This window comes from Elgaria multicarinata, chromosome 3 (genome assembly GCF_023053635.1).
Source record: "Elgaria multicarinata webbii isolate HBS135686 ecotype San Diego chromosome 3, rElgMul1.1.pri, whole genome shotgun sequence".
NCBI lineage: Eukaryota > Metazoa > Chordata > Lepidosauria > Squamata > Anguidae > Elgaria > Elgaria multicarinata.
In genome coordinates this window covers 63,580,748-63,600,488 of record NC_086173.1, presented here as the reverse complement: position 1 = coordinate 63,600,488, position 19,741 = coordinate 63,580,748, and the positions used below count along the sequence as shown (strand labels likewise).

At 43.5% G+C, this 19,741-nt stretch overlaps 1 protein-coding gene across 3 annotated transcripts in view; it reads right to left on the bottom strand.

Moving 5' to 3' along the window:
* Positions 1-4,934: 4,934 nt before the first annotated feature.
* Positions 4,935-19,741, bottom strand: part of PRKACA (protein kinase cAMP-activated catalytic subunit alpha) — a 68,078-nt gene continuing 53,271 nt past the window's right edge. For all 3 annotated transcript variants that reach the window (XM_063120501.1, XM_063120500.1, XM_063120502.1), the window contains exons 5-10: positions 18,050-18,132; positions 17,114-17,240; positions 16,496-16,591; positions 16,222-16,344; positions 9,111-9,275; positions 4,935-7,099 (exon numbers count right to left, since the gene is read on the bottom strand). In XM_063120501.1, the coding sequence (XP_062976571.1) occupies positions 6,974-7,099; positions 9,111-9,275; positions 16,222-16,344; positions 16,496-16,591; positions 17,114-17,240; positions 18,050-18,132 (720 nt within the window). In that variant the 3' untranslated portion in view covers positions 4,935-6,973. The remainder of the gene's footprint in view (positions 7,100-9,110; positions 9,276-16,221; positions 16,345-16,495; positions 16,592-17,113; positions 17,241-18,049; positions 18,133-19,741) is intronic.

Sequence of the window (19,741 nt, the reverse complement as noted above, 5' to 3'; positions counted from 1 at the left end):
CCCCAAAGCTCCCGCCTGATTCAATTTGGGTATGGAATTAATTGTTGGGTTTTACACACAAACACACACAGAGTGCCCTACACACCCAGAGTATGGAAGTGAAATCATAGCTGTCCATAATAATAAAAACCATTACTGCTGCTTCTTGCATCAGACACATATCTACCCCACTAACTAGCAAAGAGCTTGCTAAATAATTAGTTCCTTGAGAGGAAATGAGGTGTTCTTTACGTATTTATTCACTGGAAGTCTTTCCTGGCTAATAGTTTCACATATGTCTCTTCATCCTCAGAAGGTGGATATCACAGAAGCATACTCAGGGTTGGCCTGAAACATTTTGCTACTTGAGGAAGTACAGCAACCACACACCCAGTCAAGGGCATAGAATTAAGGGCAGCCTAGTTATTTTGGCACCCAAAGCAGAAAAATGGCACCCCCAAAATACCCAAACTCCCTGCAGCAGCCAGATTGATAACAGGAACCAAAAGGTTTGAGCATATAAGACTAATTCTGGCCTGTTTGCATTAGCTGCCTGTATGTTTCTGAGCCTGATTCAAGGTGCTGGTTTTAACCTATAAAGCCTTACATGGCTTAGGACCACAATAATTGACGGAATGCCTCTCCTGACATGAACCTGCCCGTGCACTATGCTCAACATCTAAGGTCCTCTTCCGGGTGCCTACTCCAAAGGAAGCTTGGAGGATGGTAACAAGGGCGAAGGCCTTTTCAGTGGTGACCCCCTGCCCCCGCTATGGACCAATCTCCCCGATGAGGATCGCCTGACGCCAACATTGTTATCTTTTCGGTGCCAGGTTCTCCCAGGCATTTAACAGCACATGTTGAGCTTTCTAAATGACCCCAGATCAATATCCATTTAAACAGACATTGTCTTTGTTTATTTTCTGTGTTTAAATTTTGTATGTTATCTGTTTGATGTTTTTATGGATTTTAAATTTTGTATATTTGTTTTCTTAACTGTTCAGTGTTTTAATCTTTGTAAACCGCCCAGAGAGCTTCAGCTATGGGGCGGTATATAAATGTAATAAATAAATAATAATTTATTATCAATGTGGTGCCCTTTCAGGACATCCAAGAATAGTTGCTGGAGGCAACTGTGCCCAACAGTAGAACAGGCCCAAGGCCTGTAAATACAGAACCTATTCAGATGACACGCTAAGCCACGGTGGTTAAGCATTTTGAGCTAAACATTATAGTTTAGCGTATCGTGTGAACCATGACTTAGCATGTTGTGTACATCATTCCTAACCATGGTGGCTACATAACCACAGTTTAAATACACTCACAATTTCCTGCAAAAGGGTTAGTGACTTAACCATGGCTTAGCGTGTGGTCTGAACAGGCCCACAGTGTACTAGCCATCATCTATGTGTAGAGATCAGCACTGAAGATCATCATAACTTGTGCGTTTATGTCTTGATGGCTTCAGTGTTCTTATGCATCTGTGTAACCTGCTTGTTATTCTTCCTTATTATGTTCACTCTAAAGTATTGGTAGTTGATTCTTACAGAGCAAGGAAATTGCTGTAACATGCCACGAACAAGTATAGATGCAGGGTGCTGATTTGCAACTTTCCACCACTCGAGCACAGCTTCTCCCAACCTAGTGCCCTCCAGATGGCCATGCTGGCTGGGGGTGATGGGAGTTGTAGTCCAATACATCTCGAGGGCATCAGGGTAGGGGAGGTTGCTCTAGCATGACCATAAACCAGAATGTAGATAAAGGGGGCATGGCTATGTAAATAGGCACCGTCTTGGTTTTCAAAGAGGGATGCAAAGTACAGAAATCCAGTGAACTTCAGCAGAGACCATTGCAATAAAAAGCAAACACCCACTTGTACTGAGTGGCATTTTGCCAGTAATAGTAGTAATCTGTTTCACATTAGGGACAGAAAGAAGGACAGCAGTTGTTTGAACTCAGTAACACTCAGGAAAGCCTACAGAAAGCCCTACTAGTTGATTCTGGCAAATCGGGAACTATGATAATTTTAACATAGCACTACTGGCAATTGTTACTGGTCAGGCTACTGCTGTGTTTACACCATTATGAATTGTTGATGGTTGATAATAAAATATTAAAATCAAGTGGGTGGATTCTGCAAGCTATATTCCCAGTTCCCATATAATAATGCAATTAAATCATGATGGCAGGATTGTGTGCCTTCTTAGGCCAAGTTCTCACTCAGTAGAACATTTTCAACACCATACAACCGTATGAAAGAATTTGCAGTCTACCTTGATTAATAATTTCACAACTATAACAAAGATACAGGATTTAGTGATGATGGGGCTTTGGGCAGCACTGGCTTTTATCCACACACACCCTCGCATTAATGATGGGAAACAGAGGAAAGGGAAGTAATATGTCCATGCTCACAAGCTGAGTCAGTGACAGGAAGTGGTCAGGAGTGAACTGCCTTCCAGCCATCTTTCCTTTTCTTTTTAGCTGTCCTCCTTTCAAAGGTGGAAATAAATTACAGACTCTAGATATTTGTTTTGTTTTTAAAACCCACCAGGCCAAACGTTTTACTTTAAAACTCCCACTAGGTTAAACTAATGACCCCTTTCAAACCAGAGCATGTGTACTCCCATGATATCAAGAACTGCTTTGAAAGAGTAACAAAATTGCTTGTGCAATCTACGTTCCTCATTTGAAGTTTTGCTTAAAACACAAAGTTCAAGTATCCCAGTATTTGTTAGCAAGCAAATAAAAGATTCCCAAACATCCTGAATACAGAGAAGGCTGGGCAGAGTGTAGCATTTCTCTCTCCTCCGGTATGGAACTCTGAAACCTATAGGCGCATCCACATAAGCTTTATGGGTTGGAATCAATTTAGGCACATGCAACTGAACTATCAGCATCAGACTTTTCTACCACTCTTACTACACAGCAGCCCTTCCAGGCCCTGAAAATGCTACACAGAGGGTCAGGGGGAACCTTCTGAATGGAGTAAGTGGGATGGGGGAGAAGATCTCCAAGAATTGGGCAGAGACATCTTCCGTGAGCAGGGCTCTTCCACCCTTGAAAGGCAGTTCCCAAATCCATCCTAATGTAGTCAATCTATGCAAAAGTGCACCTTGTGCAAATCAAAGTCTGCAGACACCCCCCCAAGATCCTGCTACAGAATTACAGATGCAACATTTAAATCCTGAAGATACCTAAACTGTTGTGACATAGTTCCTTATTTAATGCAGCACCGCCTGTCTTAAGCAACAGGAAAAGGGACAAGATGCATTAACCTGGCAGCGTCTGCATGATTCAGATTAGTGCTCCTCTCCTTTAAACATTCTTCAGCTTTATAGTATCTTGTGTACAATATGCTTACAGAGCAGCCAGTAGTGGTGGGTGGACCTATGAGGTAACTTCAGCATACCTGCTTTTGTTTGCAGTTTCTAGCCCTAAAAACCGCAATCTGAGCAATCTCTAACCTAAGGATGCCAACCTCAAGTCTTGCCCTGCTCTCTGAGAAGCCTTATTTTTATGTGAACTGGATAAGCAGCCAACATGCTTCAAAATTTTGAGTTATTTCTTAGCTGTTTAGTCCTTGATACTCACAGAATTTCCACTCACTCCCAGTTCACCCCAGCTTTCCAGTGCACCTCATTCTATCTCTTTGTTTGAAGATAGCGGTTGCTGAAGCCAACTGCAGTAACACTAGAAGTGTGTATGTTGTAAGAAACAGCATGACAAAATGCTCCAAAACCTCACTAGTTAGGGCCATAAACCAATTAATTCTTTGTAGACATTAAAAGAACAAACTTTTTCAAGCCAACCAAACTTTAGATTTAGGAAAAATATTGTGACATCTTAGCCTGCTATAGTTGCCATATCCCTCGCTGAAGTTGGGGTCTGTTGTGGCCAGAAGTGAAGTCCCCAAAGGCCAAATGCTGATGTTCAAATTATCTATAATGCAGTTGTATCTTTGGTGACTAAGGGCCCAATCCTCTGCATGTTTACACAGAAAACTCCTACTTCTCTCAGCATCCTCAGCCAACATGGCTGGCTGGGGCATGCAGGAAGTTGAAGGACTTTTTTTCTGTCTAAACACGGATACAATTGTGCGCTTAGATAACTAGGAGATCTATCATAGCCTGTGCTATAAATGGTTGAGCCATTAAAGCAACCTGAGTATCTCTTTTGTATTGAAAGTGGTTTCTATTTTGTCTTCCCAGCCCTCGATGGTCTTAACTGGACTCATTTTGCATTAGGAGATATTGCACAACACCCTAATACATTTTTATGTAACTGGACACATGACAATACCTTTATTTCCTATACAGACAAATAATGTGTTCTTTTGAAATAAGCAGAGTAGTTGTTTTCTATAGAAAACATGCTAGAGGACACGGAAAATATATTAACATACAAGCCTAGGGAAATTGGCAATTCTGGACTGCTAATATAAACTTTAAACAATGATCCCACTGCCACAGCTATTTGATCATCTTACCTTTCTATCTTTAAAATGCTAACAGAACCCCCACCCCCCACTCCCAAAAGATTAGATAGCTTATCATTTATATTGTTATTGTAAAACTGATTGGTCAGTAATTTTAAAATAGTTAATGTGTTTCCTTGACTGACATGCTTGAAGTTGAACAAAACTTCCAGCACCCTGATCAGCCATGTCAATCAGTTTACAAACTTTGTGTGAAGAATCCCACTTTTGGACCGGTTGTGTCCATGATTAATGCAACTGCATCAGGTGAGTACACATACTGCCTCCTACGAAATTACATTCGACCAGTTCTTGCCATCCAATGCCATCCTTTAGCGTTTGCCATTTTGAAAGCCCAACTACCGCCCTCTATTTAATTGTTCTAACTTCTTGTCCATTTCATCCTCCCCTACCTCCCCTTTCCTTCTCCTCCCCACCATCCTTACCCACCTTTCGCTGTTTTTCAGGAATTGAATTGAAATTCTTCTTTTTTTTTTTAAACAAAACTTTATTGGTAATAGTTTCAAATATGTTTACAACAAAGCACACTGTTAAAGAGGAAGTAGGGTTTGTTTGTTTTCTCAGTGAAACAAGTTTTGTTGGATTACATAGAAGTGTTTGTTTCCCCCCCACACACAAGGCAGGGAGTGGGTAGGTATTTTACTCCCCCTCTTCCCAACCCAACATGGAGGGGGCTGATGAGTCTTTTGGTGGGAAGAGAATGATGAGGACTTGGAGGGGCAAGCAAAGCTTGTCTGCTCCTGACAGCACTTCTGTACGTGTTATATAATTCATCTATCAGTCTAAAGAAGCCTGCTCTGCTCCCCAGCCATGGAAAGAGAACAGAAGAAACTAAACTGGTGAGTATAGAAAGGGTGTGTTTGGAGTGGGAGTGGGGGTGTAGGTGAAGACGGAACACAAAGAGGCATTGCACTGGAAAGGAGAGGGGAAGAGTCAGAACAATTTAGGGGAGGCAAAACAAGCCGCCCTCCCCTCAGCGCCCTTTGGAGTCACAGCTCCCTCTGCATCCATGTCTCAGAGAAAAGACTGAGCAGATGCCACCTCTCATTTCCAACCAGAACTGTAGATTGAAATGGGCCATCTCGTCAGCACTGCACTGACTTGCCCGAGTAGATGGGTCTGTCCAGCACTTCCGTTTCTAAACCTCACCCCCTTTACACCGGGACTGGATTTCCAGCCACTCCTTGACATTTTAGCATAAACACAGAGCAGGTGGATGGAGCCCATAAGGACTGCGGTAGTGGAGTTTCCGTCAATGGGCTGGAAACACCCTTGTGTTACAAAAACAGACGTTGAGATTTGGGCTGGATCATATGCAGCCAATGCACCTCACTAGCAACCCTCCATTCTACATGTACTTTGCCCCATCGTGATTGCTACCACCAAGAGGTAAAAGCCTCTTTGAACAGTGGCAACTGGCTGGATTTCGATGTTTCACAGGGTGGATTAGATTCTTGCTTGTTTCTCTTCCATTCAAGCAAATACTTCAAGGGTTGCCTGAAGCAGAAGCTGATCTTAAGAGGCGTTTTGGATGACCCGGGAGGGTGAAAGGCAAGAGAAAAGATGTATGCACATTTAAGACGGACAAATTCAGACAGGGTTCTTTCTCTTATGACTCTTGCCCCAGCTGGCAACCAGTCACTGCCCCCCCTCCTGCAGGTGTACATATTATCCCTCTTTCCCAAAAAACAGGGGACAAAGATTGGAAATAAAGTGTCTTTCTATCCACAAAAAAACAAACACAAATTCTTCATGCTAAAACTCAGCTGTTTTTACAGAGTTAAAATTCCTGCTGAATTTCATTTAACTGTGCTGGAAACAGAGCATATAAAAGCACTGCCCCACCTAGACTGTTAAAAACCTTTTCTTTTAAGCCAGTCAACTATTTCTTTAAACTTTTTCTTTAAAGTTAATAAAAGGAGCCTGGAGGGGGGTATTGATAAAAGGACAGGCGCTGTCCCACTGGGGGAGGTGAGAAGGTTGGGCCATTAACCCATTCAGTGCTGGTCTAAACACCAAAGTGCTGTGTGGATGTGTTTACTTCTTGCTCTCCCTGCTTCCAGAATTCTTTGCAATGCCCCATGAACCAAACCTTTATAGGTGGTGATAAATTGCAAAATATGCCCTTTCCCCTCCAAAAAAGAAAAAAAAAAGCCACCAATAAACCAGGGACTGTCCGATTAGGGTTTGTGTACGGGTTGGAGTCAGTGTGAGGAGGAAGGGAATTTGTTTAAAACCTGCCTGAGAGTGGCTGGGAGCCACCTTGTAGCTTGCGGTGGGAGGTGGAGAGATGGCACTCGGACTACTGCCTTTTCCCCAGCTTCAAAATGAACTCCCCCTTTTGCTCTCTTCTGCCCAAACAGATCCAGGTGAACCCCAACACTCTCCCACCTCCCCAAATTAACATATAGGCAAGGAACTGTGGCCCTTGGGGCTGATCAAATCCAGCCCTTCCTTTTCCTGGGCACGCAAAGCAAGGGTGGGGTGGGGCTGGCCCTAAAATTCTGAAAACTCCTTGGCGCACTTCTCAGTGATGGACACCCGGATCTCCTCTTCCTCATAGTCGTCAAAGTTACTTGTGTCGCCGGGGCCTTTGCACTTTGGTATAAAGGGAGCTTCCACCTGGAGAGGAGAGGGGACAAAGTGAGGGGTTAATGCAGGTCATGGCTTCATAGGTTTGCAGCAGAAGATCAGTTACACCATAAACTGTGAAAGTGGGCTTGCTGCTTGGTTATCCATCTAAACGCCTTCCAACTGAAAGTGTGGGGCGGGGGGAAGGCAGGTAGGAGATGCAGGGATCTTGACAGCAAGCATGTCAAGATCCCTGCATCTTAAATTTAAATTTTACAGTTCTAACTCTGTATTTTAATCATATATCAATTTTGCTGCATGGTTTAATCCTAGTGGTGCTTTTGATACTGTATTTTGTATTTGTGTTTTTAACCTGTTGATTGTTTTATTATGGTTTTAATTTTTGCGAACTGCCCAGAGAGCTTCGGCTATTGGGCGGTATAAAAATGTAATAAATAAGTAAATAATAAATGTGATAGATGCAGCTCAGTCCATCCCGCTCAGTAACTCCCACCCTCAAGGGAACTAACTAAAGGCTAACTAGACATGCACATGCTTAATAAACACATGCTTGGTCATCTACCTATAAAGCAGGATTGGTTATATACAATAAAGATTACCATATCCTAATTAGATCAAAATGAATTTGTGAAGAAGGAGAGCAAAACCTGCCCATTCCCCTTCCTACCTCAGCTGCTTTAAGCTATGTCCTCCTAGGCCAGCTCACTTCCAGCATAGAAAGAGACTGGGGGAGAAAGGGCTTAAAGCAGTAGAGTGCGGAAAGGTAAGGCAAGAGACAGTGGCCCCGTTCAGACAACACGCTAAACCATGCTGCTTAACCACAAAATGGTTAACAGAATGCATTAATACATTCCATTAACCATTTTGTGGTTAAGCAGCATGGTTTAGCGTGTTGTCTGAACGGGGCCGGGGTGGGTTTCACTACTCAACCACAGGCACACATTTTAGTATAACACGTAGATTTTTCCCCATTTGTGCTTTGCTGGTAGACTGGTAACCAGTAAGAAAAACACTTGGATGTCTAGTTTGGCTCTGGATCAGGCCCAGCCCCAACGGGAGCAGGAACCCAACTTCCTCCTTCTGTGAAGCTTGGCTACTTCCTCCCTAAGCACAGATGCATTCAACTGGGCCTGTCACTTGCTGTTCCCGGTTCAGAAGCCCAGACTTCAGCCTCCTCCATTCCCAGGATGTTTGGAAATCAGCCAAACTATTGGACTGCGTTTTGGGTGTGTGTGTGTGTTGTTGTTTGCAGAATTAAATTGATCACAAGAATGATCAATCCAGTACATTACGTATTCCAGTCCTGCAGCAGCATCCTGTTTCCATGTAAAATTATTCCTGATCTCTCCCGTCTTGTCATGTTCTACTTGCAGTTGCGTTTACACGTTTGACTAGCTTGGCTTAAACCATGGGATGCAACGTACTACCTGAGGAGGTTTTAGCACCCTGATGCCATTAATAAATGTAGCTGCATGTCTGAAATGTTCGAATTCATGAAGGACAAGTCTAATCTATCTAATAGCCACTAATTATCAGCACAGAGGCAGCAGTGGGCTTTATCCCAGGACTAACTGAGCACCATGAGATCAGCTCCAAGATCAGACATTGCTAATGACGGCAATCTGCCCCAACCTGGTACCCTCCAGATATTTTGGACTTCTCCCATCAGCCATAGCTAGCATGGCCAATGGTCAGGAATGCTGGGAGTTGTAGTCCAACACCTCTGGAAGACATCAGGTTGGAGAAGGCTGCTCTACAGCATCTGCGGAACCAGTAATACTTACTTTATGCACAGTCTGTCTGGTGAGGGCATTGTTTACACCGCCCTTTGTGACGTGCAACGTATGCATTTATGTTGCGGAGTACTTCGTGGTTCAAGAAGCTGATGTGTGCGTGCTTGCATGTGTGTGCATAGTAGCACAAAGCCCAGCAGGCATTTGACGTTACTTTTCTGGCAATATAGTAAGTGCAAATCTCTGCTTTGGAAGGAAGTGTGTGGGCTGCTACAGTCAGCCATGTACCCTGCTGCACTGCTGCTTACCTTCCGCTGGTAGATAGCAATCCAATCAGTGGTAGCAAACCACTTGTGGTTCTTGATGTCGTTGACTCCGTTTTTAAGGTTGCCAAAGCGTTTGGTGAGGTCTACCTGGAGCAGGTTACGCAACAGGTCTTTCAGGTCTGAGCTGAAGTGAGATGGGAAACGAACCTGGGTGCAGAAGTCAACAACAGGTTAATTGTTCCGTCTTCAGGAGAAATCTGACAGCCACAGAAGTAGGCAAGTAGTGAGATCCATTATGCGCTGTAGCCAATAAGACTAATTCAATGCATGTCTGCAATTGCAATATTTACCACAAAACTGGGATCAGATGTAAAATTTCCAGAAATTTTGAAGCCATGGAGGGGAAATGGTTCACACTCACACCACAATGTTGTTGTTGTTGTTTTTTTGGGGGGGGGGTAATGGAAATTTTCAGGGAAATTGAAAAAAATGCAATATTAGCACTTTTTACAGATTGAAAGAAATAAAATTTGCAATAAAATTATCACATTTGGTATATTAAAAATACAGTGTATTCAAACAATTATTCCAAATTGAATTTACTTTTTTATTTTATTTTTTGTAACAAATGGAGCTACAAGCTCCTGAACCATACGGAACACCTGAACTATAAGGAACCTCTTTGGTTTTGCCAATTTATGAGGGCGAAAAACAATTAAAAAACAACAGAAGAAACCATCAACATTAGTAACAAAGAAAATTATTTCTGTCTTAAACATTTTATTCATCATGCTAAAATAAAACATTCCATAATCCATTTATTCCTCATTTGTTCAATTTTTCCAATTTTTTGGAAAAAAAACCAAAAAAGGCTTTGGGAAAAAATGGAGGGGAAGTTTTTTTTCTGGGTTTTTCCAGGCCTTCACATCCCTAATCTCAGGTCGGTTATCAAGCGCATCTTGCAGATTCCTCAACGTTGCAGATTTTATTCTTATAAGAACTTCGGGCTCTTGTAGATTCAAAGACAGAAAGGTACGAATGATTTTTACTAAACACTCTAAACATAAGAGGGGCCCAAGGAAGACTTTTAGTGACCAACAGAAGACAATATCCTCTCTCTTATTCAAACACTTCACCTCAAAATCGTACAACCTAACGATCTATCTTAAGGGTTCCATTCCTCTGCTTCCAACTACCATTCAGTGTAGGAATCTACAGGTAAATCTCTAGCTGATTCACAGTAGATTTTATCAGCTTAGGCTGATATACCAACTACGCCCTTATCTGGACGGAGATAGCCTAACTACAGTTATCCATGCTTTGATAACCTCTCGTTTGGATTACTGCAATGCGTTATACGTGGGGCTGCCTTTGAAAACGGTCCAGAAACTTCAGCTGGTACAAAACAGGGCAGCCCATTTACTAACAGGGACTGGCCAGTGAGACCACATCACGCCAGTCCTTTTACAACTTCATTGGCTGCCAGTCCAGGCCTGGGCCCAATTCAAAGTGCTGGTACTAACATAAAAAGCCCTAAAAGGCTTGGGGCCAGGTTATTTGAAGGAACGCCTCCTCCCATATGTACCTGCCCGGACATTAAGATCATCCACAGGGATGGATCCCCTCTCCATGAGCCCCTGCCAAAGGAAGTAAGGCAGGTGGCTACTAGGAAGAGGGCCTTCTCTGTTGTGGCACCCCGGCTGTGGAACAAGCTCCCCAGAGAGGTCTGCCTGGTGCCTACACTGTATTCTTTTCGTCGCCAGCTGAAGACCTTTTTATTTTCTCAGTATTTTAACACCTAATTTAACTTAAATTTAAATTTTGCTGTTTTAATTCTGTATTTTAATCCTATATCAATTTCCGCTGTGTGGTTTTATCCTGGTTGTGTTTTTTATGTTGTATTTGTATTTGGGTTTGTAGAATATTGGTTGTTTTATCATGTTCCTCATGGTTTTAATTTTTGTGAACCACCCAGAGAGCTTTGGCTATTGGGCGGTATAAAAATGTAATAAATAAATAAATAAATTGGCAAGGATTTCTCACTCCCAATTGTTTAACAACGGCAACCATGTGACTCCCCGCCCCTGCCCCATATTATGTAAATAAAGTTGGAGGGGCAAACAGGAGCTCACTTTTATGTAGGAGGACTGTAGCTCTGTTCAATTCTGGTACTCAAACAAAAAAATCCCAGGACTCAGAATTCTTTAACTCTTTCACCTGGCTCTGGCTGATTAATCTTGGATTCTAGTAAAAAGAAATCCCACTAACCTGTTCTATTTTAATCAAGACAGAATCTCCAGCACAGCAGGAGTGGCATTGTTAACAAGTGGCAACATGCTGATTCCCGTTATATTATACTGAAAAACTATCTCGAATCAAATTTAAGTGATTGATCAGAACAAATAAATTATACATTTCCATAACGCATGTAACCGGCATAATTTATTCTACACCTGGTGAACTTGCAGAAGTTGGCTTCTCTGTTCATGGAAGGTTTTGCCTTGCGGCCAACTAAGGTGTAAAAAAGGCACAACGTGTGCTCAGTTTGAGGAGCTGCTGAAACACACACACACACACACACACACACACACACTCACACACTTTTTAAGTACCAAGAAGGAAGTTAAAAAGCAATTTGGCAAGAGAAGCAGGGAGTAAGGAGATTCTTTAAAAAAAAAAAATAACTCTGGTGCTGTTTGTGCTTGCTTCTGGATACCACCTTTCATCTAAAGGTAAATTCAGGTTGACTAGTAGTTTTAAAAGGCTGGGATCCGGACTTCTGAGCCTAAGGATCCCAAAGAGATCTTTTTCTAAGAAAAAAAACACTGGCAAAGATACTAGCTGTAACGAATCTTTCGTAAAAAAATAAATTGGAAGGTTAACAGGCTGTAGATTCCTACAGATGATTTTAACAGATTAAGGCAAATCACAAACTAGATTAGAAATGTAGCATTAGGCTGCGTGCAGGTCTACTTCAGAGTTTTTAAAGAGGCTTAACTGCCATGGTTGCCAGCTAAATAATATTAGGCATTGCAGTTCTGTGAGGCGATGGAGATCCCCCAAGGAAAACCCAGACATTTCTTTGGAGAGATGGTGGGAAATGATAAACCAATTTGAATTTGTAGTGTAAAGTATTTGAAGTGCTTTGAATTTGTAGTGCAGATGTGCCTTGTATTTGTGTATATTCATTCGATCAGTTTATCTTAAACTGAGAATTTTACATAACAAGACCAATCCACCAAGATCAAATATGATCTTTAGGATCACTAAGTCGGTGAATTCTTTTCAATTAATCTAGTAATGAGCAACATATAGCCACATTCTATTTCTTTTTTAAGGAGGGCATGTAATATTCCCTTACAGGAAGATCCAACTCCTCCCAATGGCTAATCATCACTCATTCTGCTGGGGGATCTGTGCTGCACTGCCATCATGACTGCCCATTTTTAATCTTCAATCATAATTTCATGGTCGGCTTCCCTAAGCTGGGGGCCAAAGCCTCCTCACAGAGGTGTGAAACCAGATCACTTTCTTTCTGAGAAGCGAAACTGACTCAAATCCTAAACTTTTCGCTATGATCCTTTAGGAATTATTTAAAATATTAATATATTTTAAACAAGGAACTCAAGGCAACAGACATGGTCGGTCTGCTGCAGCAGAATGGGCCCCCAAGTTGTAATCATGTATTGAACTTGACCGTGGTAGGAAATGCACCAAATAGGATCATGTGTTGGAGGCCTGAATTAGGACTGGTTTTTTGTGATTTCCATATCTTTGTACAAGCCTGCAAAACCTGGAAGAAACTGAAGACTCAGCATCAGTCAATCAGCTTAAAGGTCAAGTTTGCAGGTGGACTTTATTGAATTATTGGGATGATGCAAAAGTCTAATTGTCTTGCCATTGCCGATTAGTGGTTTCATCATTTGTTCAGGGAAGTGTATATAAAGAGAGTTTTGGAGCTTTGTAACCAGATTAAAATATTCCCTCTCTGCTGATGTGAGCCCTGCTGTAACGTGTATGACCAAGTGTGTGAGTATGTTGGTGTAAATTTGTATTGCCATAAACTGTGTTATTTTCTATCAGTAAAATACTTTATTTTTGTACCAAACAAAATAGACTCTGTCTTGAAGTTAATTTGGTCTTTGCTGACTTTCATAGTTAAGAACCGCTGCAACTCTGCTAGTTCACTGGTATAGTGAACAAAAGGGTTTATAAATAATATAACCCTCAAGATCATGACCTGCTTTCTAGCCTTAGTCAATAAACTAGTAGAACTTTTATTAAAGAGGGGGAAAAACATACATGCTCCCCCCCCCCATTTATTCTCACATCAACCCTGTGAGACAGGTTAGGCTGAGACAGAGGGCTCATCTACACCAAGCAGGATATTCTACTATGAAAGCGATATATTAAAGGCAGGAGCCACACTACTGCTTTATAGAGGTATTGAACTGCACTGACAACTGTTGGGGCCCATGGACACATACCATATACCACTTTCATAGTGTTATATCCTGCTTGGTGTAGATGTGCCATGGGCCCCAGCAGTTGTCAGTGCGCTTCAGTACCACTATAAAGCAGTAGTGTAGACCCTGCAGTGCACTTCAATACCGCTATAAAGCAGTAGTGTGGCTCCTGCCTTTTATATACCGCTTTCATACCACTTTCATAGTGCAATATCCTGCTTGGTGTAGATGAGCCTAGAGTGACTGATCCAAGGGCCGTTTCTACATGGGATTGTCCTGGGATCCTTCCTGTGCATCCAAATGACACACAGGGGATCCCGGGAGCAGGCAGGGACGATCCCTCCATTTTCCTGGGATAATCCTTAGGTGTAGAAAGGGCCAAGGTCATGCAGTATGCTTCATAGCTGCACGGGAATTTGTACCTGGGTCTTCCCAGTACTAAGCCAACTCTCTAACCACTACAACACACTGACTAGGTTGAGCCATTATCACAGTGTTGTCTTCAGGTTTTTGAGAGCACTTGGGCAAGAACCCTCCATGGGCCCCTTGCTTCAGTGAACCTGCCTTCTCACCACCATGGTCACCAGCTGACATTGCTCCTCATCCTCTTTCCCATCATTGTTGCCACTTTCTTGCTCAATAGGCAGAGAGCCAGTGAGCAAATAGGCAGCGGCATCTGCTCCGCCTCAAACTCACCACCATTGTTGTCCGGGCCATGGTGAAGAGGAGGAACAACTCCAAGGACTTTTGTCAGTGAGCCTCCGCTGGGGTGTGGCCCTCGGCAGGTGCCCAATCACGGTGGTTTATTTTCTCTCCCCACATGTGCCGATTGCAAGCCACCTAATTAGCACAATTACCCTCGGCAGGGGCAGCATTGTCGTGACGTACGCGCCTAGCAAGGGTAGCTGGCTGGGGTGGTTTACAACCCCCCCTGAAACCTGAGAACAGCCCTAGAAAAAGCCATGCTTTTCAGGGTGGTTTGTAAACGTCAGCCACCCACCCTTGCTGAGTTCAGACATCATGAAAACCCACACTCAGCACGGGTAATTATGCTAATTAGGTGGCTTGCTACCAGCTCACACAGAGTGGGAAAATAAGCCGTGGTGATTTATTTTCCCTCCGTGATTATACGAACCCAGGCAGAATGATATACTTAACGTAACAGAAGGCAATCTACTCTGACCTGGTTCGTACTGTCACTGTTGCCCACCATGCTTCTTTAAGTCACAGTGGGTTATGACACGTGCCAAGCAGTTTACGAATATTTAAGCTGCAGCTTGTTGTGTGGTGGTGGTGGGTTATGCGAGTGTTAAACAACCCTCTCATAACCCTAAAACAGACCATGGGTTATGCGAGGGTTGTTTAAACCACACACTACCCCTGGCACTTGGATTTGGACAACATGACAAGCTATGCCTTGAATATTCAAAATGGGTGGCCGAGCCCACCCTGGCGTAAAAGAATAAATGAGCCACAGTGGGCTGTTCAATCATGCAAACTGGCTTCACCAGTTGTTTGATTGCATATAATAACCAATGGGTTGTTGTAGGGCCATGCTGCCTGGATTCAGATGATAAGATAAGCTGCAGTTCGACAGTGATCATGCAAATCATGCCCAACACACACCATAGCTCACAACAGGCCATAGTGGCTTATTTTGATCAAATGACCTGACCCACTAAGTTTAAGAGCTGTTGAAAAAAATGTAGGATCAGTGCTGCTCCTGGCTTAATATCCTGACCCAAATAGTATCTAGTACCAGTTGTTTCATGTGAAATATCGAAGTCTATAAGTATGGTCCTTTGAAAATTCATAGGGAAAGTGGATGGGGCGGAAGAAGAGAAAGAAGTCTAGACTCAGAAAGCATCGTCTGAGAAACCTGGTAAGTCCCAGTCCTGGCTAGCTGAAAGCTAGCACTCACCTACTTGCCCTCTTGCTTTCAAGGGATGACAACACGCACGTACAACTCTTGATCCCCAGTACTTTTGCTCATTTGTTGTTTATGGGGTGGGTGGCAGAGGATGTTCTTCTGACATCCACTTTTTTCTTTAAGAACTGCAGGGGGATTCACTAATTTTGGTAGAGAGACCCTATCTGATGCTGCCCTGTGGCCTAAAGGGACACATTACAATTTAGCTTTACCGTTGCAGTGACAATCAGCTGCACACCTGCCCCTTTCCCTGATTTTACCCTACTTACCCTTTAATCCTCAGCAGGCCATCTCCACCTTGCTTTTCTCAGATCGTTTAAAGACCCAACTGAGTCATTTGGCCTAATACTATCCTATGACTTCCAGGAACCACTTAAGCATAGGGTAAAACAAACACAGGCCCAGCATTCCATGTGAATCCATGCTGGAACTCTACTCTCAGGAAGTCTCTATTCCACTTAGCCTGTAGAAATTGCTTTCTAGTCATTTATTCTCCTCAGTGAGGACTAGCTTTAATATTATCTACTCCAGCATTCACCTGGCAGGTAAAGGGCTTGCCCATGCCTCACTGCACATTAGGAATGGCTGCACTCGACAACAAAATTGAAAGAGAGGCAGGGATTGGCAGCTTCTCCGGTGCCCCTCAACTCAAGGGCTGCATTCTTCTCCATGCACAAGATGATCACTATCTATCTTATCATATTTGGGTGTAATATCCTGTACCGCATGCAAGCCTCTCTGCTGAAATATATATTACCTTCCCAGAGACAATTTTCTCATAGATCTGAATGGGCTGGTCTGCGAAGAATGGAGGGTAGCCAGCTGCCATCTCGTAGATGAGGACACCCAGGGCCCACCAGTCCACAGCTTTGTTATATCCCTGCAACAGGAAAACAGGCTCAGATCACAAACGCCAAGGATGAGTGGCACTTAGCTGTGGGGTATAAGAAATGGCAGGGCATCGCGCAAGATAGGCCTCCTCCGTGGCTGATCAAGGCATTAGACATTGTCCCTGGGTACAGGTAACTCACCTTGCTCAGAATGATTTCAGGAGCCAGATATTCTGGAGTCCCACAGAGAGTCCATGTTCGGCCTTTCACTCGTTTGGCAAAGCCAAAATCTGTCACCTGGAGATAAAAGGGGAACGGATGAGGTTTGGTACAAATCAAGTGGTGGAGAAGCACACTAACCACAAGCCCAGCATGGGCGGAGGTGATGTTTCGGGTGGGTTTGCTTTTCAAAGGGAAATCTCTCTTTCTAAGAGCAAATGCCAATAGCTGCTATGTTTTCTGAACATCTATATTTTCCAGGGACTGGAAAAAGTGTAACATCTGGTTCTTTGGAACACATTTGGTTAAACAGGCACAGGAATGGTTTTTGTTTTGTTTTCTTGGACTTTTGTTGAAGTGCTGCATTTCCTTTTAATTGAACACAAATGATAGAACGAAATGCCCTCTCAATTGTTTTTGGCAGTTCCATCGTTTTCATAAGCGATTAATTATACTTGGCAAAAGTTGGTCATTCCTAAACATGTTAATCGTTTCAGATGTTTGGGGAAAGAAACTGTATGCCTGGACAAGCTGGAAAGGGCAGGAACTCCAACAGTGCTGGACAGCAGGAGCTCACGGAATAGATGGAAGCAGCAATACCTCAATGTAGCCCTGCTGGTCGATGAGGAGGTTCTCAGGCTTCAAGTCGCGATAGATGAGATCTAGTGAGTGCAGGTACTCAAAAGTCAGCACAATCTGAGCCGCATAGAACCGGGCATGAGGTTCACTGCAGAAAAACAAAACGGGGGTTGGGGGAGGCATTTTCATAAGCTACCTTCAACCAACATCAGTTAGACCTTCACCTTCACTCCTCCCCATGATCCAGTCCCAGTGAGTCAGTCTTCCACATGTGTTCAATAGGACCTTCAGTCTTCAGCTAGAACTTAAATCAAACTTCTTATGGAGGCCAACTCTGGGCTAAACACACACAGAAGCTCTTTCCTTATTCTGACACTCTCTAATCTATACCGAAAGCACCAGTCTCTCAAACAACTGTCCCTTGATGAAAAGCACCCAGCAACTGTGGTCCCATCATGCCTGGATGACTATCCACGAATATTAATGAGAAGCATCAGGAATTCAGATCATTGTCACACACTCTGAAAGCACAGAGCTGTTCCCGAGAGTCACTGCCTTCCTACTCAGGAGCACATATTAATGTCAAAGTAAATGCATCCTCCATCCTCTCCTTAGATTCTTCCCCAAACTGTACCAGAAGTGAGTAAGGCATGCTGAAATTGGAAGGTTATCCCCACTTGACCTTAAGCAGGAGCAGGCAACTTGTGACTCTCCAGCTGTTTTGGTCTGCAACTCCCATCAGCCCTAGCCAGCACACCCAGCAGTGAGACATCGTGGCCAAACATCTGGGGGGCCACAAGTTGTTGCCCACCCTTGCCTTAAGCGCAGGATAAGAGAAACCAGCAATCCCTCCCCTCTGCTGGGAAACAAGCACCGGAAAAACCACATCCAGTTCCTTCGTTCCCATAACCAACAGAGCACCACCCGGCCCTTCCAGTGATGGGAGAGTACACTCACCTGAACCTGCCAATCCGTCGTAGGTGGGAGAACATCTCGCCACCTGGGATGTATTCCATCACCATGTACAGATTCGAGTTATCCTGTAATCAAGTGCAGAAACAACTAAGAGCCCTAGCCAGTCTTGCTTTGCTCCCACCTCCATCCCTGCAGGTCCCAGGCCACAGCTCTCCCATTGATTGATCGGCCCTGGTTAGGCCTCATCTAGAGTATTGCGTCCAGTTCTGGGCTCCACAATTCAAGAAGGACGCAGACAAGCTGGAGCGTGTTCAGAAGAGGGCAACCAGGATGATCAGAGGTCTAGAAACAAAGCCCTATGAAGAGAGACTGAAAGAACTGGGCATGTTTAGCCTGGAGAAGAGAAGATTGAGGGGAGACATGATAGCACTCTTCAAATACTTAAAAGGTTGTCACACAGAGGAGGGCCAGGATCTCTTCTCGATCCTCCCAGAGTGCAGGACACGGAATAACGGGCTCAAGTTAAAGGAAGCCAGATTCCGGCTGGACATCAGGAAAAACTTCCTGACTGTTAGAGCAGTGCGACGGTGGAATCAGTTACCTAGGGAGGGTGTGGGCTCTCCCACACTAGAGGCCTTCATGGGGCAGCTGGACAACCATCTGTCAGGGATGCTTTAGGGTGGATTCCTGCATTGAGCAGGGGGTTGGACTCGATGGCCTTGTAGGCCCCTTCCAACTCTGCTATTCTATGATTCTATGATTTACAAAAGGCTTATACTGCTGCTGCAGTCTGCTGTAATGCTCAAGCCTGTGCAAGTGCATTCTACACATCCACAGGTAGGTGCTAGAAAAAGAAACCAGAAACCTGTATCGTGCACAAAATTCAATATCCTGCAAATTTCCTTTAAAACAATTAAGTATTTTGCTCTTCTAATTTCAGGGGAAAGACTACAAAACATTTAAATGGTGCCTATGGAACAGAGGTGGCTAAGGAGCCAGTTCCACTGTTTCAGAGTTACTTTGTTCCTCTCCCATGGCCAGCTGCCCACCTCTCCCCAATCTTCCTGTTTCTTCCATTGTTTATACCTCATTTACACCATTGACTTGCCCCTTGCCTCCCCAATAAATTAAAGTTCTTTTTTTAAAAAAAAAAAATGCACGTGCACATGTAGTGCCTACTGATTTGAACAGCATATTTTGCGCAAAGCTCGCTTGACACAAAATAGAAGAAAGGCTCTTGTTTTCAGTTCTGTGTTCTGTACAAGGCTTCTTCCTGCCATAACAAAGCTATAGTAGCCTTAAAACGGAACCTAAGAAGGCAATTCTAAGGTGGGCTGCACCTTCTAGTACCAGTGCCATCGTCACTCTTACTACCAACGGGATTAATTATGCATCTTGTCAGGCGCCTAACACTAAAGTTACAATCCTAAGCATACATACTTCGAAGTAAATCCCATGAACATCAATCACTGTGACTTACTAAGGAGTAAACATGTATTTAGGAATAAGATACATTTCTCCTCTCCGGGGTCTGTAATAGAAATAAACTATGCAAGGTAGCACGCATTTCTTTTCACATTTTATTCTGATTGTGTTTACAATCTGTTGACAACAAGGGAGAGGGCCTTCTCAGTGGTGGTCTTATGGAATGATCTCCCCGATGAGGCCAGCCTGGCGCCAACATTATAATCTTTTCAGCGCCAGGTCAAGACTTTTCTCTTCTCCCAGGCATTT